The sequence below is a fragment of the Centruroides vittatus genome, unplaced genomic scaffold (genome assembly GCF_030686945.1).
Source record: "Centruroides vittatus isolate TY-2023 unplaced genomic scaffold, ASM3068694v2 contig_82, whole genome shotgun sequence".
NCBI classification, from domain to species: Eukaryota; Metazoa; Arthropoda; class Arachnida; order Scorpiones; family Buthidae; genus Centruroides; species Centruroides vittatus.
Genome location: NW_027122533.1, coordinates 1,231,210 through 1,253,622, shown reverse-complemented (window position 1 = coordinate 1,253,622; position 22,413 = coordinate 1,231,210). Strand labels below are relative to the sequence as shown.

Below are 22,413 nucleotides of genomic sequence, written 5' to 3'. Positions count from 1 at the left end.
TTTGAGCAGTATTCCGATTTTTCACTCCATTATCTGTAGACAACTTTCAAAGAAAAGTGATTACGAAAAAGCCTCTGATAGTGTTGTTTTGAAGATTTTGTTATCCAAATTAAAATTGCTTGGGATCTCCAGACAAGTTTATTGATATTATACAATGTTTATTTTCAGGATTGAAGGCAAAGATTTCCACTAGTGCTGAGTTTACTGAAGTTTTTTCATTAGAAAAGGGTCTACCACAAGGTGATTCCTTAAGTCCGATATTGTTTATTTGCTACGTTAACGGTATGGTACAAGTTTTTGATGATCTATTTCAGTGGGTGGTTACGACGTACATTTACTCCAATTTGCCGACGATACAGTAGTGTTATCCACTACCCCGATCTATCTTCAAAGGAAATTGGACAAGTTATATAATTATTCTTGTACTTTGGGTTTGCGTATTAATTTATTTAAGTCGAAAATAATGATTTTTAGACATGGTGGAAGGCTGAGAAAGGCTGACAGGTTTTTCTTAAATGGAAGAAAAATGAGTATTGTTAATAAAGGTATATATTTGGGGATTCGTTTCTCAGCTACCGGCTCGTTCCAAAATTACATATCTTACGTGAAAGGTAAAGCATTTTCTAAAATAAATGCTGTAATAGATATTCTAAGACGAGTTAAGAACAGTGATATGGCGTTGTGTAAGAAACTTGCAGCTTCTCTATTTACTTCGAGTTGGTCTTATGATCTGCCCTTTTGGGGGCCTTTTTGTTTTGAAAACTGACTCTATAGAACTGATGTTCTTTCGTCGACTTTTTGGCCTTGAGAGATCGATCCCATCGTATGCAATTAGATCTGAATTGGGCCTTGACTTTCCCCGGAAACGTTTTGTTAAATTAACCTGAAATTTTCTGAGTATACATTATCTCTGACTCATCATCCTTGGAATTTAGCCTTGAAGAAGTTTTCATCGACCAGATCACTGAAATATAGTTGGTTCACTAAACTGGAGAGTCTATTTAATAGAATTGGTATCTCACTTTCTTTTATAAAATCATTCCCAGATATTTTAAAATATTATACAAATACAATTTTACAAGAGTTTGACAACCTTTTCTTGACAGAAGAAGGTGACAGGGTCCTTAAGGCTAAGTACCATCCATGGTACCCAGAAATATTAGACATAAATCGGTGTTTTTACATTTATTATCAACAGTTACCGTTTATTATCAAAGATAAAAAAAATACGATCATACAGATTCGCCTAAATAAATATCGTTTGACATGGAAACATTTGTGTATTGATCTACGTTCACCAGATATGTGTCCATATTGTAAGAAAGGGAATGCGCCTTAAATCACTATATGTTTGACTGCGAGGATCTTGAATATTTACGTTTATCAACACTTCCTAACAATGTTCTTTGTATTAATAATGTTATCTGTAAAGATCTAGCAGATAGAAATCATTGACTATTCTCCTTCGACGACTCAGTTGAGTCTATTTGGTGTAAATATAATTTATTAACTAAAGTAATCAATGTCGTCCCTCCTCCTAAAAATTAATTTTATGTATGGAGTTTCCAAATAAATAAATAAAATATTCATGTAATTAATATTTTATAAGAAAAATTATAAAATAATGGCTCTGCTATTCAATATTAAATTTTAATATAAATACGTTAATGCAATTATTACTAAATCAAAAAGTTTAAAAATTGGGGATAACAATCTATTTGTAAATTCGAATAATTCTGTGTATGATTAGAAATTAACACAAGAAGTTAAGAACTAAATCTAAAAATGAAACCGACATAATTGTTTAATAAAGAATACTTACTTCATCGCTGTTGTTCTTATCTTCATTGTCATCAAAGATAGTAGATTGAATAGTTTCAATTATTTCATCATCTTTAAAAAATTCAGTCTTTATTTCGATGCTATTTTCAGCTATTTCTTGCTCTGATAGTAGTCCTGTAAGCATTTTTAAATTTTCCATTTTGTTGTAATTCCCAATGAATTCACATGTTCCCTGAAACAATATTATATATATGTATAAATACAATTGCCTCTGTGTTCTTAATATACGAAAACATAACATATATACAAATAAATATTTTGTATTAAAAAATTATTTGTATGTACTGTATGTACTTTGTATGTATTATTTGTATGTACCGATTTTTACGGAATTTTCCGACAGAACAACGTAATGACTTGTATAGATACAGGTGTATTTTGTAACTGTGATCTTTATTTTGTATTTAGTGCATAGAATTAAAAGCATAGTATGAAAAATCTGTGGCAGTTTTCAATTCATTAACATATATATCACTGAATATTTAATAGCACTTTGAGCTTCATCCATAGACTTGCCTGCTGAAATTTTTGAAATTTCTATCTTATCCTGGAATTGTTCACTTCTTTAATGGCATCTAACTAACAGATTTCCTTCGCACGTCGCCTACATATTGTTCATATATGTTTCTATACTCTGCCGACACATGCAGACAAACAATTATTGTATTATTCTGAATTGTATAGTGTAAAATATTCCTGTTAGAATAAAAGTAAATGTTTTTTGATGACAGGTAAAACAAAGAATAAAAGAGGATAATAATTAATAGTGATTTTTTTATTATATTTTGTTATAATAATTAACTTTTTGTGTTAACGTTTTTCTGTTAATAATAAGGTTCCGTATCTGTATTGGGTGTGGGCCGTGACTAATTAACCACTTTTGGCAGGTAATGATCGAAATATACCTTTATCATTTGTTTTTGTACCCAAGCGTATTCGTTGACGTTTTGTTGTAAATGAAGATAGCCAAAATTACAACATTTCATCAACTAGAGAAGTTGATAACTCTGTATTACCCAACATGGAAATTTACAATGGAGGTTGTATTAAAATCAACAGATCTGTGGGATACGATCGAAGGAGTTAAGAAAAAAAATTCTTCGAAACGTAATTGACTGCCATCATATGAAAGAGGGATAAAAATGCAGTAATATATTCCCAAAGTTATGAATCACTCACAGAACTATTACGGACTTCAGGTGAAGTTGAAGACTCTCAGTTCCTTTGAGTTGCAGTACAAAAATTATAACAGTACTATTAAATTATGTTGGTACTATTAAAGGATTCACTTCAAAAATCCTAATCGAAATAACCTTAGATGGAGTACGACACGTCCATATAGAAGAAGAACAAAGATAACCGATAACGATACTACAAAGGAATTTCGAACAAATAACATCACTCTTTACAAAATGTCAAGAAAAAATAAATAATTAGCTATAATTACTGTAGTTAGAAATTTTGGTAGAGAATGTTTAGAGAATTATACCCTATTCACATTGTTCATTTTAAACGGGATAATATTTAAGCAGAATTAAGTTAAGTCGCATTGCCAAAACAAGATTAACTGCTTGTTCAAACTAGATTTAAAAAAAAAATGATTAGAAAACATAACAAGTAAACAACTAATATATTCACCTTGTTTAACACTAAAATTTTACTTGCAGAGTTTAAAAATTGTATTTGATGTGTAACCAGAATGCAAATCTTGTCTTTCAAATATTTCGTTATACATCTATAATAAACAAAATGTTAAAATATGTAAAAAATGTACATAATATTATTAAATACTTACTTTTCGAATATGTGTTTTGCCACTGCAACGTCCACAGCACTTAGTGGATCGTCAAGGAAGAAAATATCTGCATCTAGATACAGTGCTCTAGGAGACATAAAAACACAACATTCCAATACAATAAATTTTCAACGAGACATATTACACTAGCATAGGAACAAAACCTAAACTTATTTTTATATGTTGTAGTTTCCCAGCTCATATATATTATCTTTCTACTTTGCTTTTATTCTACACTTAAGTGAGGTCGTGTCACATAGTGTGAAGAAATTTACTTATCATTTACATAATTAGTAAATTGTTAATAAATTGGGAAAATTTATTTAATTAAAAAACTCTTACAAAATATTTACTCCTCTGTCATGTAGTAGACATAAATATGGTATTTTATGAGTAGAAAGAAAAAATCTGGCATTACGAGAAAGGTCATCGAAGATAATGTAAGACTCCAACACAGTAGGTCAGAGTATCCAATCTAAAAGGATGTAATCTTCATAATTGAAGTTTAGACTATTTACAAAAATTATATTTTTGAGTCTATCTTAATCTTTTTACATCACCACTGAAGTAACAGTTAACATGAACATCAAGTAGATAATGTAAAAAGTGTCAGATCCTACAGTAAAAGGCTGACACAATCATTTTTAACATTGTGGATTTTTTACCTGTTTTTTACCTTTGTTTTTAAGAAGTATTGTCTTCAAACAAAAAAAACCATGTTAATTGTTACTTCTGTGGTGATGTAAAAGGATTAAGATAGACTCAAAAATATTATAATTTTTGTAAATAGTCTAAACTTCAGTTATGAAGAGAAAATATCCTGAGTATTCACGAAAGAAAGGATGTAATCTGATTCGATAAAAAGATTTTCACTTGCTTTTTTGAACATATTAACTGTTTGCAAATTTCTGACTTATTACACGTTTCTGCTCTGTACAGGACATGGGAGTAAAAGAGGAAAAATCCTACGAATGAGAAACATTTACCGAGTATATACATTCGTTAACACCGTTTGTTGTCAGAATGCAAAAAATATATACCTAAACATAAGTTTATCTTTGAATTTATTAAATTGAGTTATGATTAGAGTGTATCTGTCGTATTCCTATTAAGTTTGCATTTCGACATCTGCAATCCTGGTAATATAACGTTAGGATAAGATCTAATTTACCTTGCTAGATTAATTCTTGCTTTTTGTCCACCGCTCATAATTACTCCTCTTTCTCCTACAACAGTCAGATCTTTTTTAGGAAATAAGCTTATATCCTACAAAACGTAAAAATAAACACAAGATAATTATGTTGTACATATTCTGCATTTACAACTTTACTTGAAATAAACACAGTTTTTATTTATATTCAATATAATATTAAGAAATGTAAATGAATTATATTTTTAATAAAATTTAAAAATTTTATTTAAAATGTAATCACCTATCTATGTGCAGATATATACTCAGATTACAACCTCTTACTTGCAAAATTGAAAATGAGGTTCAAGATCACAATGAGAAAAAAGTAAGTCAGAAAAGAAATTTATAATCTCTGAAAAGGAATTAATAATGTTTAAAATAGCACCTGAACAAACATTCAAAGTAATAGAAGAAAACGATGCTGAAGCACTAAAGTGAATTATGGATATCAATGAAAAAGGCGATTCGTGCCACAGTAGAGGAACGAATTGCAATACTAAAAAAATGAAAAAACTCGCAAACCTTGGATTACAGAAGACATAGTGATTAATTAAAATTTTCAAAAGAAAAGGTTATGAACCCTGAAGAACGAAGACTGAAATACAAAGAAGCGAACAATAAGCTAAGAAGGGTTATCGAGCAAACCAAAAATTAGTCGCCTGAACGTGAATGTGAAGAAATTGAAAGTCTGGAAACGTCAAAGCGATTTTATCTAATATATGATAAACTTAAGAAAGCATTATCATTCAGAAGGACTAACAGAGTAATCATTGATAACAGTGTAAGAAATTGAAAAATTATAAATTAATAAGAATAACTTGCACAGATAGCACAAATACGAAAGTGATATGTACAGAGCAGAAGATAATGTAGAACTGAAGCTAGAATAAAAATGGTATATGGATAAAGATGAACGAAGAGCTTTAATCTTGATAAAAGACGTTATAAGTAATGTAGAAGGATTTAGAAATTGAAAATCAGAAGGCATCGGTAGCATCCCTATAGAATTCAATTAGAATATGGGCGAGAACGGAATTAAGAATAACAATATATTATTATTTTTGTAATAGGAATTTATTATTTATACCATGGAAAGACACACCGCTGCTGCTAGAACGCCGACTAGGTGGCGTCCCGGGCAATCTATAAAAGAAACGCCTCTATAGAAAATCGAACTTATTCATTAGGGAAAAATATCAGAATGAGAAGAAAGACTTCAAATGTGATAGGGATGCTGAGAACCATAGGAAAACGATACATTGAAAGACGGTAGGAAATGTTGGTGTGTTTTATATGTCCAGAAAAGGCGTTTGACAATACTAAATGGAAAATGTTGATGGACATTTTGAGAAAGGAAGGAGTAACATAGAATAACAGAAGATTAATACTCAACTTATACAAACATCAGAGAGCAGTAGTTAATTGTAAATGGTCAATACATTAAGGAAATCAAAATTTAAAAAGTGTGTTAAGCAGGGGTGTTACCTATTACCATTTCTTTTCAACATATACTTGAAAAATGTGATTATGATATATGTAAAGAAAGAAAAAAACATTAAAATCAGGGGACGGCAAATACAGTGCCTAATGTATGCCGACGATATGGCGATTCTAGCGAACAGCAAGAGTAAAATCAGAATAATCCAGAGTGGAGTGAATAAGCGTGGTGGCTGTCAAAATAAAAATTAATCTTTACAAAACAGAAGTACTATAGATCAGAGAAAAGAAAAGAAAGGTCAACATCCATATAAATGGTGACAGAGTGGAACAAGTAAACGGAGTTAGATACCCCGTGCTTGCTTTCACTTTGCGGAGGATTAAAACGAGAATCAGTATGGCGAAAAAGACATTTAGCAAAATGAAAACAATTTTGTGTAAGCCTCTAAATTATAAATTAAAAGGAAACATCAAATGCTTCATCTAGAATATTTTCCTCTATGGTGCTGGACCTTTAATTTTAAAACAATACATTAGAATAGATACTCTAAAGATATGTCTGTGAAGAAAAATAAAGAAAGTCAGATGAAGCGATAAGCTGACAAATGAAGAACTAACAGGAGTGATTGTATAAAAAATATTACAGACAATAATAAGGCGTAAAGATAATTAGTTTGGACACATGATCGAGAGGAAGTGTTATAAAATGACTTTATGAAAGGAATCGTTTCAGAAAAAAAAACGAAAGAAAAAAGAATTTAAAATGGTGTATGTCTTAAAGGAGGGTAGTTATAAAGAGCTAAAGAAAAGAGAGCATGAGAGAGTAGCATGAAAAAAGATGATGCATTCTGTGCCTCTATAACTAGCAGAAATCTGAAGACGAAGATTTAATTGGAATAATATTTTACACTTATAACGTAGTTAGGTTTTTGACATTTACTGAAAACCAAACTGAAATATAAAATTCAAAAATATTATCTACGCTATCTAATAATTTTAAACTCAAATTATTTCAACATTGTAAGAAGAAACACAGTAAACAATTATTCTGATATATTAACTACATATATAAGGAGTACTTTGCGTGTTATCCGTAGCTGTGATGAAAGTTTTCCTCTCAATCAACTCAAATAATCTAAAGTTTCCGTGAAAACAAGATAAACATCAGTTTCTCACCTTTTCCAGGGCCGTTATATGCAATACTTTTTTATATTTGTCTTCTTGATATTCTTCTCCGAACAAGATGTTTTCTTTGATTGTTTCGTTGAATATCCAAGCTTCTTGAGAAGCGTAAGCGACCTTTCCTTTCACCGACACTTTACCAGAAGTAATTGGAATCTCTCCCAACATCGACATTAATAGAGACGTCTAACAAAATTAATAAATCTTTTCATTAGTTGATATGAAATACACTGCATTCATGATGCAATCACAAGAACAACTGCAAAGCTTATGTTATTAAATATTTAACTTATTAATTACTTTTGTAGAATAATACAGCATACACCATTATTTCATTACTAAAAAATGTAATTTTTCAGTTACTAAATTTTATATTTTTCCTGTAAAGCAAACTTTTATAAACGAGTGTATGATAACTAAATTATAATAAAACTTAAACGTTGCATACAGGTAAGTTTTATGACAATGTTGTGCATTTACAGAAATATATTTTTTATCGGTGTAATAATACACCACATCCTTTGACACTTAAACAACAACATTAGAATAGTTTTTCAATGGGTCCTGGGTCATGCGAAGGTTCTCGGCAACGAGACCGCTGATCGTCTTGCCAAACAAGCTCCAAGTCTTCAGTCACAACTACTATCAGTTACACTCCTGCCTTGTACATCAACAATCGCGTCAAGAAGCAAATCTTCATTCTCTGGCAAGACAGCTGGGACTATGACATCACTGGTAGGATCACCTACACCAGGGGTCCCCAACCTTTTTGTACCTAAGAGCACATTCTAGAATACCGGCTGGACGACGGGCACCATTTATTTTTTCAAGGTGAATTTATATTTGGACATAGTTAACAGCGCCGGATTAAGCCTCTAGCGAGCCCTAGACAAAATTTAAATTGGGGCCCCATTTAAATAAGTTACTTCTAAACAAATCTTATATAATGTGACATTAGCATGAGTGACACCCGGTGCGGATATCGTGGTGTCACCCAGGAATATTTCTAGATGGTGTGAGAGATATCGTGGCGGAGATTACTTCTGACATAGGGATGGCTGTTGACCTTTTATTTTTTTTCTTTTTAGTTAACGACTGCTGAAATTTCTAGGTCACTCCAAGTTACGGGCCCTACGCGTTTCCCTACTTTGATTTTATGGTATTCAGAACGGACCGATTTACTTCATTTCTGGTATGGGAAATTAAATTGGTGCACATTTGGCGGAGGGGAAAAAGACATCGGTCGCATTTCGCTTTGTGCTTTCATCTCCGTTGGACGCCATTTCTACTTTTGAATGGTTAATCATTCAAAGTGAAAAAACTTTTACATAGCATTTTATCGAAAACCGAAATATTTTTATTTTTATCGTGGTCGCACAGTGGCGGGCACACGTAAAACGATTGGCGGCGCCATGGTGCCCGCGGGCATAGGGTTGGGGACCACTGACCTACACTTTTATCCCCAAGGTTGACACGAATGCGATTCTTCTCCACTTTTACCCTAGTTACACCCTCACTCAGCTACTTACAGGACGCGGCAACTTTAAGCAATACTTGCATAGGTTTAACCTTGGGACAATCCACAATGCGATTGTGGTATTCAGGAGAACAAACACCACTTTACTTAGTGTTTTGCTGCAATAGGTATAATCACACTAAGAATAGTTTAATGAGAACTGCTATTCTTGAAGGGTACAACTAGCCTTGCGACCCTCACAAACTCATTCACTTGCGTACAATGTTCCATCATCTACTCGCATCTTACCCCTTAATGGGGCTATTGAGAGAACTCTCTCCATGAAGCACGGATGGCAATTAGCTCTCTCTTGCTTTGTTTCTACTGTTGGTATAAAGCTGCCTTTTAACTTTACAGTTTTAATTTTTATTTTCCATCTTATTCAGTCTAAATTCGGTTACTTTAATTAAGTTAGTCGTAGTTGTAAGTTAGATTAGGGACTCAGCATGGTTTTTGGTTAGGTTATGAGAGGTTAGGTTTTGTTAGCTTTAGTCGTCTGGTTAGGTTTGTCCTAGGTCATGGTAGGTTAGTTTAGTTAGTGAGTAAGTTCATGTTTAAAAATATATATGAATTTAAAAAAAAATTATTTAGGGTCTTGCTCGTTTGTCTTTTGTCGGTCCATTTGTCATGTCTAGTTTGTCATTGTGTTCGTTTGTTTTCACACTGTCTGTATAGCTGTTATTAGTATTATGATTTGCGATCGCATTCAGTTTCATTAGTATTAAGTAGTTAAAAGTCTTCCTACTAACAGCCACTTGGCACTAATTTCAGCACTTAGCTATTTGTGGCGGTACTAAACCATTGGTGTTCGCTACACTCAGGTTTCCTTTTACACCCTTTGGGGGACTATGCTTTGCAGCCTAAAAACTGCAAGCCAACATGAAACATAGAGGGTACTGTAGCCATAGACATGCCATTCAGAAGGATCCTACCTTTCCCTGCTATCTGTCTCCTGTTTCTCCTCCTTCCCCTCTCTATTCCCTTACCTTCTTTTTCACCGGCTAAACACCTAGTGTATGACCGAAGTGTTTCTTGTATGTACAGGGTGGTTTTAATTAAAGTTGCCCTACTCGGATATGTCTAGAGCCAGTTCTCGTAAACGTATTTTGATGAAACTTGGTATATATGTTATATGGACCATGGGAAAAAGGAAAATGCAAAAAAAGAAATTAGTTCGAATTTTTACCACTAGGTGAAAAAATCGCGCATGAAGAACAAGAAACACAAAATGGAAACATGCAAAAGATTTTTATTCACAACATTTGTTCAATATGCAATGCATTTGCATCAATCACATGTTCAAAATGCCTTACAATGGTGTATTTTTTTTGCATTTTCCTATTCCCCATGGTCCATATAACATATATATCAAGTTTCATCAAAATACGTTCACGAAAACGGGCTCTAGACAGGTCCGAGTGGGGGCAACTTTAATTATAACTACCCTGTATATATGTATGTATGTATGTATGTAATAAATAAATAAATAATGCATGAAAGTTATGTATTGTAAATAGAAAGTGTGTATTAGTTTTTATATTGCACATTTCTATTTTATATTGAATTTCCATTCCCAACTTAATTCTTCTGCATCTCTAGTATTAATGCAACAAGCAATCAATTTACTTTAATAAATTTCAGTTTTTTTCAAATATTCCTGTCTATTCTTCTCTTTTTAAATTTTATCAAATGACAAGGATAAAGTGTCATATTCAATTTTGTTATTTTTATATTGATTAATGTATATTTGCTGTTTTCTTTAATTTAGATTGGCATGGTTTTGAATCTGAAAGTGGATAAAATCACTTTTTATTATTTTTAACATAAAAACCGGTTTGGACATTAAAAGGCCTCTTATAATGAATTAAATTCAAGGTACGTTCAAATCACATAGCATGTAATTCATTTAAAATGTAAAGCTGCAAAAACAAGATATTTACCTTTCCTGAACCAACAGGACCCATAACAGTTAACAATTCTCCTGTCTCCATGCTTAGCGAAATATCATTCAATGTTGGCTCAGTGTCCTTTAAAAAATACAAAGTTACTATAATATATACAACTTATCTTAAACTAATATTACACTATAAATTAATTGATAATGACGGCAATATTATATTATTTATAAAACTGACAAAACTTAAAATTAATCTAGAATATATTATCTTTCTTATTGATGATAAACATCAACTAAAAATCTTTTTGTATAAAATTTTAATTGTGCTTTTGTTGTTACAGAAATATATTCTTTAAATACTTGAGAATCATCGACTACAGATGGTACAATTCAAGTTGTCCCGATTCTTCTTAATATAATATGAATTTTAAAAATCCAAAGTTATATAACATTACTGTTTACTATCACAGTCCATTAAGGACTACCACAAATCATCAAGTGCTAAACTCATGATCAGTAACATTTCTAGTTTCTTATTGGCCATTGCCAACCGAACTGCAGAAGAAATTTCCATATTCTCGAATCTAAATGCGAGTTACTTTTCTATCAAAAATACAATGCTCTCTGATGGTTTTCAATTTTGATTTTTCTTCAGGATGTTTAGCGTATAAAAGACTTTTGTATCGATACCTTCTTAAAGGCATCCCGAATATTGTTATTTTGTTGTAATTCTGTACAGTCAATGGAACAACGTTACAGTAAGAAAGTCTTGAAAATATTAGTAAAGCAAATTTCTATTTTATAAAAAAAAGTAATAAAAGTATGCTTGAAACAAATAAGAACACTTGAAAAATTAAATTTTCTAAAACCATTTCAACAATTGAAATTTTTGAACAACTCCATCATTTTTGCAATATTATATTTTACACGATTGTAACTATTATTTTATCAAACTTGTAACTATCTCTTACTTTTTTCCATGCAGCTGTTACATTTTTCATCCGTATTCCGCATTTGGTTAAATTTTCTCTTTCGTTTGCAATTTTGACTGCATTGCTGTGTTTTTCTTGAAGGAGGAGAAAATCCTAAATTAAAATTCGAAAAATGTTACTCTTTTTTAATGAAAGTTTGTACAAGGTTGTCAGATATGCCATTAACCCGGGATATCCTTTAAAACCCTGCGAAGCCGTTACATATTTTCAATTTGCAATATTTTTCAATAAGAAGTGATGATATATTCGAAATTTGAAGGTATTTGTCTTACATATTTACAATCTTAAGTTTCAGTTTACTGTTGAAAGGTAATTGTTTATAATTATCCTAATAACATTTACCGTATTTTACGGACTATAAGACGCACCTTAATTTTTAAGCAATTTAAAAAAAAAAAAAAAAAAATACCTATAAGACGCTACGGACTATAAGACGCACCTGAATTTTGGAGGCAATTTTTCGAAGAAAAAAGTGCGTCTTATAGTCCGTAAAATACGGTAATTTTTTTATAAGAAACCACTCAGGAAAACTCATTTAAAAATATTTTATATTAAATATTCAGGTAAAACAAATTTTCAGGTAAAAGCGAATCCGAGATAAAAAAATTTCTGCGAAAAACTTGCTACAAAACAAATACTTCTTTAAAACGCATTCATATAAAAAAACTACAAAAAATATTTAAAAAAATTAAAATGAATTCTATTAGTTATAAATTATTGCTGGAGAAATTATTATTCTTTCATTTGACGCCACTAGCAATTTGATACATGCACCCTACAGGTTGACCTTGACAACAGCAGTTGAGAATGTTTCTCAGGACATTCAAATGTACGCTTGAACGTAAGTTGGGATTTAAGCAGGAAGTGTACTAATTACCAAATATACTTAAACATAACACAAATTTTCCGACCTTTTGTGCTGTTATAAGAGGTCGGGACCGAAAAATAGGTTTATAAAATAATTGTATTAAATAAAAAAAACTTGCAGATGTCACAATAAACAGCCAATACTATGTAAATAAATTTTAATGAATCACATTGGTTCATAAAAAGTTAAAAACGTTCATATCATTTTAATTAGAATTTCCCCGTTCTTTTTAATGGGCCAATAAAAAATTACTTAAACAAACGTTATAAAAAGTTTTCGATTGTATATAAAATCATGAAATTTGTTGAGGTAATGAACAAGGAGAAATAGAAAATAGATTATACCCAATTAAAATCTGTGCATAAATTGTTGATTTAATCGTTTTTTAATTATTGCCAGAGTTATCTCTATCACGGGTGATAAAAGGCAATTATTAGTTATTTTGAAACTAGATAAGTGACATCGAAAAACTCAAAATGATGTTTATCGACGTAGTTAGCTTGAGCGAAAACTTGAGCAGTAATATGATATAAATTAATATGATATAAATTATAAATTAAGTAATATGATAAATTAAAGGTTATAAGTGATTTATTGTTGAGAAAAAAATTTTATGAAAAGTACAGATAACAAAGAAGTGTGATAAAGAAATAAATTAAACAGAACTAAAGTGAAGTAAACAAGTAAAACGGCAAAACCATATTTGGGACAAGACTATGTCTCGGGGACTCACTACTAAGCAGGATTACTTTGACGCTCACGGCAGGTCTCGTTCTCATTCTCCAATCATCTTCGGTATCTCTGGTTTTGAGCGCGATCATTCAAACTTTGCCTACCACAGCTACGACCACGAGGTCATCCACGATGCATTTTCGATGAAATTAACCTATCGAATGTTGAAATTTTTCTGTTGCGTGACGCCCCAGATTGAATTTCTGTCAATGCAAAAATTTCCCGTTGTTGAAAAAAATAATGGTGGCTATTGTATCGTTCGCATTTATTTTTTTTTGCACAAACGAAATATATATATATATATATAGTAAAAAATGTAAAAAGAAAAAATAATTATATTTCGGAAGTTAGTTTTAATATAAAATTATAAAATTAAAACGATGCGCCATCTAGTTTCACAAAGTTCTGATGATGAAACGAGATATCTCTGGTCAATTGGTCAAGGATAGCACGTGGCAACCAGTTATATATGGGGAATAACACGGGAGAGGTAAATGGGTTATTTCAAAGATTCGCTTGTCAAAATACGATTTAGCAACATTCGCTTTTCAAACTTTCCCAATGCACGTGTTTGTCAAAATTCGATTTCACAATATTCGTATTTCCAACTTACCAACGAGCAACGCACGCGCAAATCTCGCACTACTGCCTGTTTGTAGAGAGTGTCGCCATTTTGTATTTATTTTGTTTCGGTTCTCGGTTCCCTGACTACCTACGAGTCTGTTTTTTCTATGCGCGCATCATACTCTAATACTTTGTGCCAAATTTCAACTCCTGACATGTACTCCTTCATACCTCTAAGCTGGTAAGACAGCAGACAATGCGATTTTATAAACAAGACAGTCTTGTCAATACATAAAGTAAACTAAACTAAATGTAAGAAAGAAAAACAACAAACGATAAAATCAGTCTGCACTTAAGTGGACAAACTCTTGGAAAAATTGGTGTCTCTGATTAAAAGCAGCTGCATTTGAGATTTTGTTCAGTCTCAAGTGAAGGAACTGCATTTGAAACATAACGGTAGTTAATACAGAAGACAACCGTCATTTTAGCTATAACTGCATTTTATCAGAGACAAAACTACTAAGGATTACAAACATTAGCCTTTATTACATTACAATGCATTTCGGGTGCAAAATTTGTTTCACTTTCAGCCCTCTTTACGTAATACATATTTACGATAGGGAAACATACAGATGTTACAAAAACTATTACAAATTACAGCATTCAAATGATTTACATTATAACAAACTAATCTCTTTTGCTTAAACATACATCTACTATATCGTTGCCTCGAAAGTAGGACATCGCCAAAATAATTAAAATTTTGATTCTGAGACTGCTCATATGACTAAGGCTGATAAATTGTCAGCCTACCTTTCCGAGGAACCTGGTATACAGTCTGTTGTAGCAAGTGTATAGAAAATTTTATTATACCAGAAGAACTTTTCACGAGTAAACATTAAACACTTTGAAGACCGGAAATTCAAATAACAGGAAAAAAAAACAAAAAATGATATTTGAAACCAAAATTAATATAAAATCCATTTCAAGTAGATATTTGTTTAAAAAATTCAGTGTACCGAAGTTGAGAATATTTAGAAAAGACCATTGGACACTGTCTAGTCATTCTGTATGTTAAATAGAATATCGAATAGAATGTTATACATTCTATTCGATATCAAAACCAGAATTTGAAGCACGTTAGTCAAGAATCACCTTAAACTTAGCAATTTTTTTGGATTCAATCACTTGTATGAGATTATTTTCGCTTTACATTTTTATTCATATTTAAACAATATGGCATGACAATATCATGGAATTGCAAATACGGAGAAACCTTTCTCAACCTTTAATTTTTCTATATTTGTTCAGCAATTCAGATTTATTACTTTTCATTTTACCCGCTGTATTAATTTCAATTGGCCAAATGTTCACTGATATTTTGCACTTGTAAAAAAGTTGTCACCTGATATATTGTGACCATTAACGGTTTCAACCATTCTCCTATCAGAAATGTTGTTTTTAATCATCTAAGCACAATCAGATAATTACAGAAAGAAATCCGGAACGATCGGTAATGGATATTTAATAATTCCACACAAGGTCGTCACATATAATTTCAGAAAGAAACGCAGACGTATCAAAAAGAAGAGTTAGCATTAGAGTCACAGTTGACCCTATTGTAACACGTAAATTTGAATGTAACTTGCAAAATAAATCTAGCAAAACAATTCTTTTTAGAATTAATTGAGGAAGAAAAACTAGTCACAAAGGGAAAAATTTACAAAAATCCTTGTAACAACTACAATACTCGGAAATATAAAGTTTGTCTCCTCAATAGTAGAAGAAGGATTAATATGGATGTACTACATAAACTCAAATTTGAATGAACAAAGAAGTTTATGAGAAATGCGATTTGTTTTGAAAATATCAACATTACTGCTGAGGAAGAATAAGGCGGCAGAAAACGAAAGCAAAACAGAAAAAAAACACACTACATAATTGGTAACTTGGTTGAAATGTGCTTTTTCCTATATCACTGCGTATGAAGTACCAAATCTAACATCTATTGAATGTGCTAAACAATAAAGTAATGAAATTGCACAAACTAAATACAGTTTCATCTTGACAGAAAAATACGAAAAGTAGTACTACACATGAAGTAGTGGAAGAAAACCAAAATTCTGTATATATTTTTATACGTGGACTTTACACATGACGGAAGAAAAGATTGTAACACTGTATTTCGTATTTCATTGACAGCAAAAATGAAACCTTATTTTCAAATTTATCGTATAAAAATATAGTTAAAAATACTATGGTTCGATTTGATTTCTTGGTATTCAGCGTAACAAAAAAGTTAGTAGTACAGGAGTTACACTTGACAAACCGTGCCATAAAATTGGTTTTCGTTTCGCGCCCAACAGGTTTGATTTTAACATCATTACTAAAATAGCTATGAATTTAACTAATATTGAAAAATGCATTCAGACAGCTATTTCTATAAAAAAATTGTCTAATAAAAAGTTTCTGCTTTTTTTTCTTAATTCGCATTTGTTATCTGTTTCTTAATTAATATTAATATCAACTGAGTACAGAGTTTATGGTATTGCATGAGAATATTTGCGAGAGTGTAATAGTCAAAGAACCTGAAACTACATTTACGTCGCAAATACGAATCCCATTTGATGTGGGTTCCCTAAGAGATTTTTGTATTAACATGTATCCGTATATCCACATTCACATGACGTTGTGTTCCTAAAAACTTTCAACTGTTTCTCGGAATACAGTTTCTCATGCTGAATGGTAGCATTCACAAATTCTGTCTACAAGTGAAATCTGAATTTACTGTTCAATTATAAAATTCTACTTAGAAAATCGCTTTGTTCGAATAGTTTTTTTCCATTTAAACGTGCTTCTTTTCTTCAGAATTTACTTTTAAAATTATAATTTATTGTAATAATAATTATTTGATTAGATAAATATTAACTATACATCCACAAGAGCCGAATTATCGGGCTAGAGTTGGCTAATTAATAATTCGGCTCTTGTGGATGTATAGCTTTGTAACGGGTTAGTCGTTATTTATTTATAAATATTAACATTATAAAATAATTTAGTAATTATTTTATAATGTTAGATAATGTTATATAATTTTATAATGTTATAATAAAATATTTTAGTAATTATTAAATTTTTAAACAATATTTTTTCAAATTGTTCATTACCTGAAATCTTTTCAACGAAACCAAAATTTCTGCCACTAAATTCAGTGCTTGAAAACATATTTTAAGAGTTTTCTGATAGATGTGAAAGGAAAAAGCCATAGTGACAAATATCATTTCGGCAGTTAATTTACCTGCATTGAAAAATAATGCAAGACATGCGAGGGAAATAAATAATTTCGATATAGGATATGCCAATATTTGTGATATCTCCCTTGCATACAAAAACATTCGAACTTTTTTTATTTCGTTCCTGAAAATATAAACAATAATTAGTTAATACTAATTTTACAAATTAAAAATAATTACTTTAAGAAAAATAGTTTGAAAAAATACAGTAAAACTGCATAAACCGATATCAAGCGGAATCGAATATTTTTAATGGTATGTCAAGATTTATTTACAACAGGTGTTTCTATAAACAGAAAAAGATTTATTGTGGAAAACTTTTTCCGTTTTGGTAGCCAGAGACATTTTATACAGTTTCGTTTTTCACAAGTTTTACCGTAGTTATCACAAATTACTAAACTTACTCTCTGATTTTTTCTATTAATGCAGCATACAGCAATTCCCAGGCGTACATCTTAATTAATCTCATATCAGCAATCATCTCGTTGAACAGGTTCAATCTTTTGTCGCCCAATATAGCTGCTTGTAATCTATCATTATGGAGTAATGATTCAAATTTACAAATGCTTTGTTCTAAAACATATAAAATTAATACGTAAATATGTGTCATATATTTAATGATAATCTTCTATTAAACCAGAAACATTTGTTGTAATTTCTATATTCAGTGTATTTAAAGTTTGTATAATTTTTAGAAAACTTACAGTTAAAATACATGTTTATTGATTTAAATTCCAAGTTATTATATTTTCTATTGTTGTCACAATATGGATTATTTTAATTTTCATATATTTTCAGTTTATTTTTGTTGAATTGCCATGTCCTTTGAAACATGGAACTCTGACACTATCAGTGATGTAATTACACATTATATAATGTTGATCAATCAGATTCTTTATGTTTTTACTATCCATATTCAGTAAAATGTAAATAAATATATTAAAGTATTATGGACAATTAGTCTGGTATACTTAGTTGGGGTCTTCCTTATTTATATATCTTCAAACTCAATGGTGTTAAAGATATTCAGAGATATACTATTTTTATGTTATACGCATGCAAAGGTAAGACCAAAGAACAAACAGACACACCCATAGACAGCCAGATGGCGGGGAGCGGTCAAGATGATAACCTACTGTTCTGAGCAGACCTGGCATCGAATCTGGACTGGCCCGAAAAATCATTACGGATTTTCGGGATTGGTCTGAGTGGATATATGTCTCAGACCCTCGCCCTACTGTGGACATGGCCAAACCTATGATGGGCTTGATAAAAAGGGTTTTCTTAGTGCCCACAGAGAAGAAATATTACAATAAAAGACACACACATTCAGAAAATTAGTCGATTCATGTACATTAAAGCGATATTGTAAACAACAGTTGAAATGATTCAGAATGTGTGTGTCTTTTTAAGGTCCAATTTAAATTTGTCATTTAAATTGGACCTTATTTACAATTACACGCTCTCACTATATATTAACCAGTATCCGTGGCATCTTGATTCTATAAAATCAATGTAGAAGCAACCTGTCTCGAAAACCGGTTTATAAATTGTGAGAGCCTAATTTTACAAATTGTGCTTTACAGGTTTTGTACATGGACCACAGAACTTGGACATTCTAACATTTTCTGAAAATATTGAGTACCATTTGATTACCAAGTAAAAATAATAACAATCAAAGTTTACAATTCAATTTAAGAATCCTGTTATACTTCAAGAGTTGTTTTACTATGATACACTCCATTTAATGGTTATATTTCTGAAGCCATTAAAGTCAAAAATTTGGCTTTTGAAAAATATTTGATGACAACAAGATCCAAATTTTGCAGTGGTGAACAAAATTTGCAGTGGTAAACAATCACGTGTCTAATGGATTATTAGACACGTGATTTCTCAAAGATGTCAGACAATATTTTAAAAACTCAATTTTTCTTCAATTTTTGAAATATCGAGATAATCAATAAAGTACTGAATCTGAGTCCTAAAAAATGCAACACATACATTTTCTACATGCCAATATTGTAACAAAAACAACGCTGGATTCTCACAGATGCAGTAGAAGCAACCCTCTTGTATAGAATCTGCATTAATTTCGATGGACCTTTATGTATTGCACGTAAATAAGAGCATTTGTAAAAATATTAATGTAGCGTGATTATATCATTACGTTAATACTATTTGTCATACTGCTTGGTCTTCCTTAATCTGGAACGAGCAATCTCTGCTAGCTCTCAGCTCTGACAAGAGAGATTAACAACTATGATATTGCTTTAGAGCAAAAGCCCTATTGTCAGAAGAATAAGGTATCTTGCTTCTGCAATGAAGACAAGAATCATTTAGAGCCAGGGTGAACGACCGTGGGCCGCAGTCATTGTTACTAACCTTTCTTGGCCGTTACCTCCGACTCAAAGTTATTCATCTACCTGCATTTGTATCGAGATCTGACTTTACACATTATTATCTTCAATGTCTATTGCTCAAATAGGTCAGATATCTGTGAAACCATCCAGAACTTGAAGTCGGCTGTGACTCATGTAAGTAACCATAGCGTTTAATTTCGTGTGATTTTAATGCGCATTCCCTTACATCAGAGGCGAATACAGAGACTGCAGGGGTGGGGCCATGGAGGACTTTATTGTTGCACATGGCCTTCTGGTGGTTAATGAACAAGACTCTCCACCTACCTTTTTTCGTAATCTAATGGTCACCCCTGGATTGATCTGACCATCTATTTGAAAGTCCTCTGCTCTGTTATTCAGGATTGGCAGATCGGCATTCTTGACTGCCTCTCTGACCACAAGTGTATAATCTATAGTCTAGGGTGCAATAATTTGCAGGATGCAGAAGCTTCGAACAATAAGAATGCTTTCAATACAAAGGCAGCTGACTGGTGCAAATTTCAGGACAATATTCAGTGGATCGTCATCTCTTCATCTAGTATTATATCACATACTGAGGCTAAGGCCTATATTGAGTCAGCTATTCTCCAAATCTCTTCTGCGTGTGTGGTATCCATTCCCAGGAGGAAAAACAATAAACGGGTAACTTCATGGTGGAATTTGTATTTACCTCTTATGTGCCAGAACAACAATAGACTGTGCAGGGTATATCAGAGATGTCATGATCAAAGGAAAGAGGAACAGTGCATGCAGTACCTCTCTTACCAAAGAGGGTGTAAAGAGGCCACTAAGAAGGCAAAACTAGATTCTTGGAAGTCCTTATGTACAGGTGTAGAAGGACTTCCAAGCTCTCAGTTCTGACAGGAAAGATTAACAACTATGATATTGCTCTAGTGCAGAAGCCCTATTGTCACAAGAATAGGGTAGCTTCCTTTTGCAATGAAGAAAAAACATTTTAATTCAATTCGGCCTGGTGTACCTCTATGGGCAAAAATGTAGATATTAATGAAACCACTTTTAATGCCACCAAGTTTGAATTAGACCCATGGGGGTTTATATTTAAGCTCTGTGTAAACAAACTCAAACCAGTAGTTTTTTAGTAGCAATATTGACAATCCTGCCAGTCTTGAGGCCACAGTCTCTAGCCTTTTTGATTATTTCTGTTCTTCTGACTCCCTCGCGGAGAACACTCCGAAGCACTCTGTAATTAGAAGATGCAGGAATGATGATGAACTCTCAAAGGATGACCCACTTTTTACCTTTTCTCAGGTCAATGACTCTTTATACCGTCTCCCAGGAAACAAAGCCATGAGTCTAAATGAAATAAACAAAGACATTATTCTAACAATATGAAAACCCGTCTAGATTTACTTCTCAACATTCTCAATGTTTGCATCAAGTTCGGCATCATCCCCCAGCCATGGAAGAAGACACTTTTTGTTTTGATACCGAAAAATCGGGGCAAACTTCTCGACATTCAAAACATGTGAAATATCTCCTTGCTGTTAATCTTGGGGAAATCTTAGATAGGCTCCTGTTTAATCACATTTATTGGTTTTGGGAGTCCAGAGTACTGTTCCATGAAGCCTAATATGTTTTCTAGTGGTAGCGTGGAGCTGTTGACACATTGATGGGCTTAGTTAGGCACATCAAACATCTACAAAGCCACAAGTTTGACTTTGGCCTTGGCCGAAATCTAAGGAATGTATTCAATTTCGGCCTGGTGGCTGCAAATATTATGCAAATTAGGTGAGTGCAATTGTTCGGCTAAGTTATTCCATCTTGCTGCTAATTACTTTGAGGATAGAGAAACAATTATCTCTTTGCAGCATCTTCAAGTTTAATGTAAACTACAATGCGGCTCTTCACATGGTTCTGTTTGTGAGCCCCTTTTGGGATATTTTATTCGATAACTTCTTTCGTACTGACTTCGGCTACCAATGTCGTGTCTATGCATATGCAGACGATGCTTTTTTGGTTTTCCTTGCCCCATCAAAAGACTATGTAGAAAGGGCTGCTACTGACATTCTTAAGAAAGTGTAGACTGGAGTGTGAGAAATAAACTCGGTTTTAATATGACAAAGATTAAGGGAATCTTTTTCGCCTCTGCAGGCACCCCTGACCTTTACAGACATGTGTCTTGTATTAAGTTTATTAATGAGTCTATAAATACTCGATAACTTTGTCTTACGATATAACTTTGTAAGTCATCTGACTTTCCTTGGGGTTATGATTTATAATAAACTGTCCTGGAAACAGCATATAAAACACATTACTAGTCGAAGTAACTTGACCTTTAATAGTCTTTTAAGGGTCGCTAGATGTAATTGGGGCCTCAGTTTTGAGGCAAATAACGTTATATATGATTGCGCGTTTTTACCAACCATCTCATGTGCATCTGATATTTGGAACATTGCTGCTAGGGATTGCAATCCAGCAGTGTTTTGAATCCAGCTGGATTTTTGCTGGACCAAAATCATTCCAGCTGGATCCAGCGCAGATCCAGCGTGGATGTATTTTTGGTGCAATAAAGTATTATCTGTCTATCTATCTATCCTGCAATTTATGATTTTTTTAATGAAATAATACATTCTAAAAACATACTTAAGAAACTTTTATTATTTAGACTGGTCACTATAAATCAGTAAAACTTACATATTTAGGTAGTAAACTTAACTTTGGTTTGGTTTAACACTTGAGATAG

At 32.1% G+C, this 22,413-nt stretch overlaps 1 protein-coding gene across 1 annotated transcript in view; it reads right to left on the bottom strand.

Annotated features, from left to right (window-relative positions):
- The window catches only part of LOC136982334 (ATP-binding cassette sub-family C member 4-like), a 147,686-nt gene that overhangs the window by 49,095 nt on the left and 76,178 nt on the right, over positions 1 to 22,413 (bottom strand). The window contains exons 7-15 of the mRNA XM_067278809.1: positions 17,715 to 17,840; positions 17,185 to 17,434; positions 11,833 to 11,946; positions 10,905 to 10,991; positions 7,443 to 7,634; positions 4,809 to 4,903; positions 3,638 to 3,724; positions 3,481 to 3,577; positions 1,823 to 2,014 (exon numbers count right to left, since the gene is read on the bottom strand). Coding sequence (XP_067134910.1) covers positions 1,823 to 2,014; positions 3,481 to 3,577; positions 3,638 to 3,724; positions 4,809 to 4,903; positions 7,443 to 7,634; positions 10,905 to 10,991; positions 11,833 to 11,946; positions 17,185 to 17,434; positions 17,715 to 17,840 — 1,240 coding nt within the window. The remainder of the gene's footprint in view (positions 1 to 1,822; positions 2,015 to 3,480; positions 3,578 to 3,637; positions 3,725 to 4,808; positions 4,904 to 7,442; positions 7,635 to 10,904; positions 10,992 to 11,832; positions 11,947 to 17,184; positions 17,435 to 17,714; positions 17,841 to 22,413) is intronic.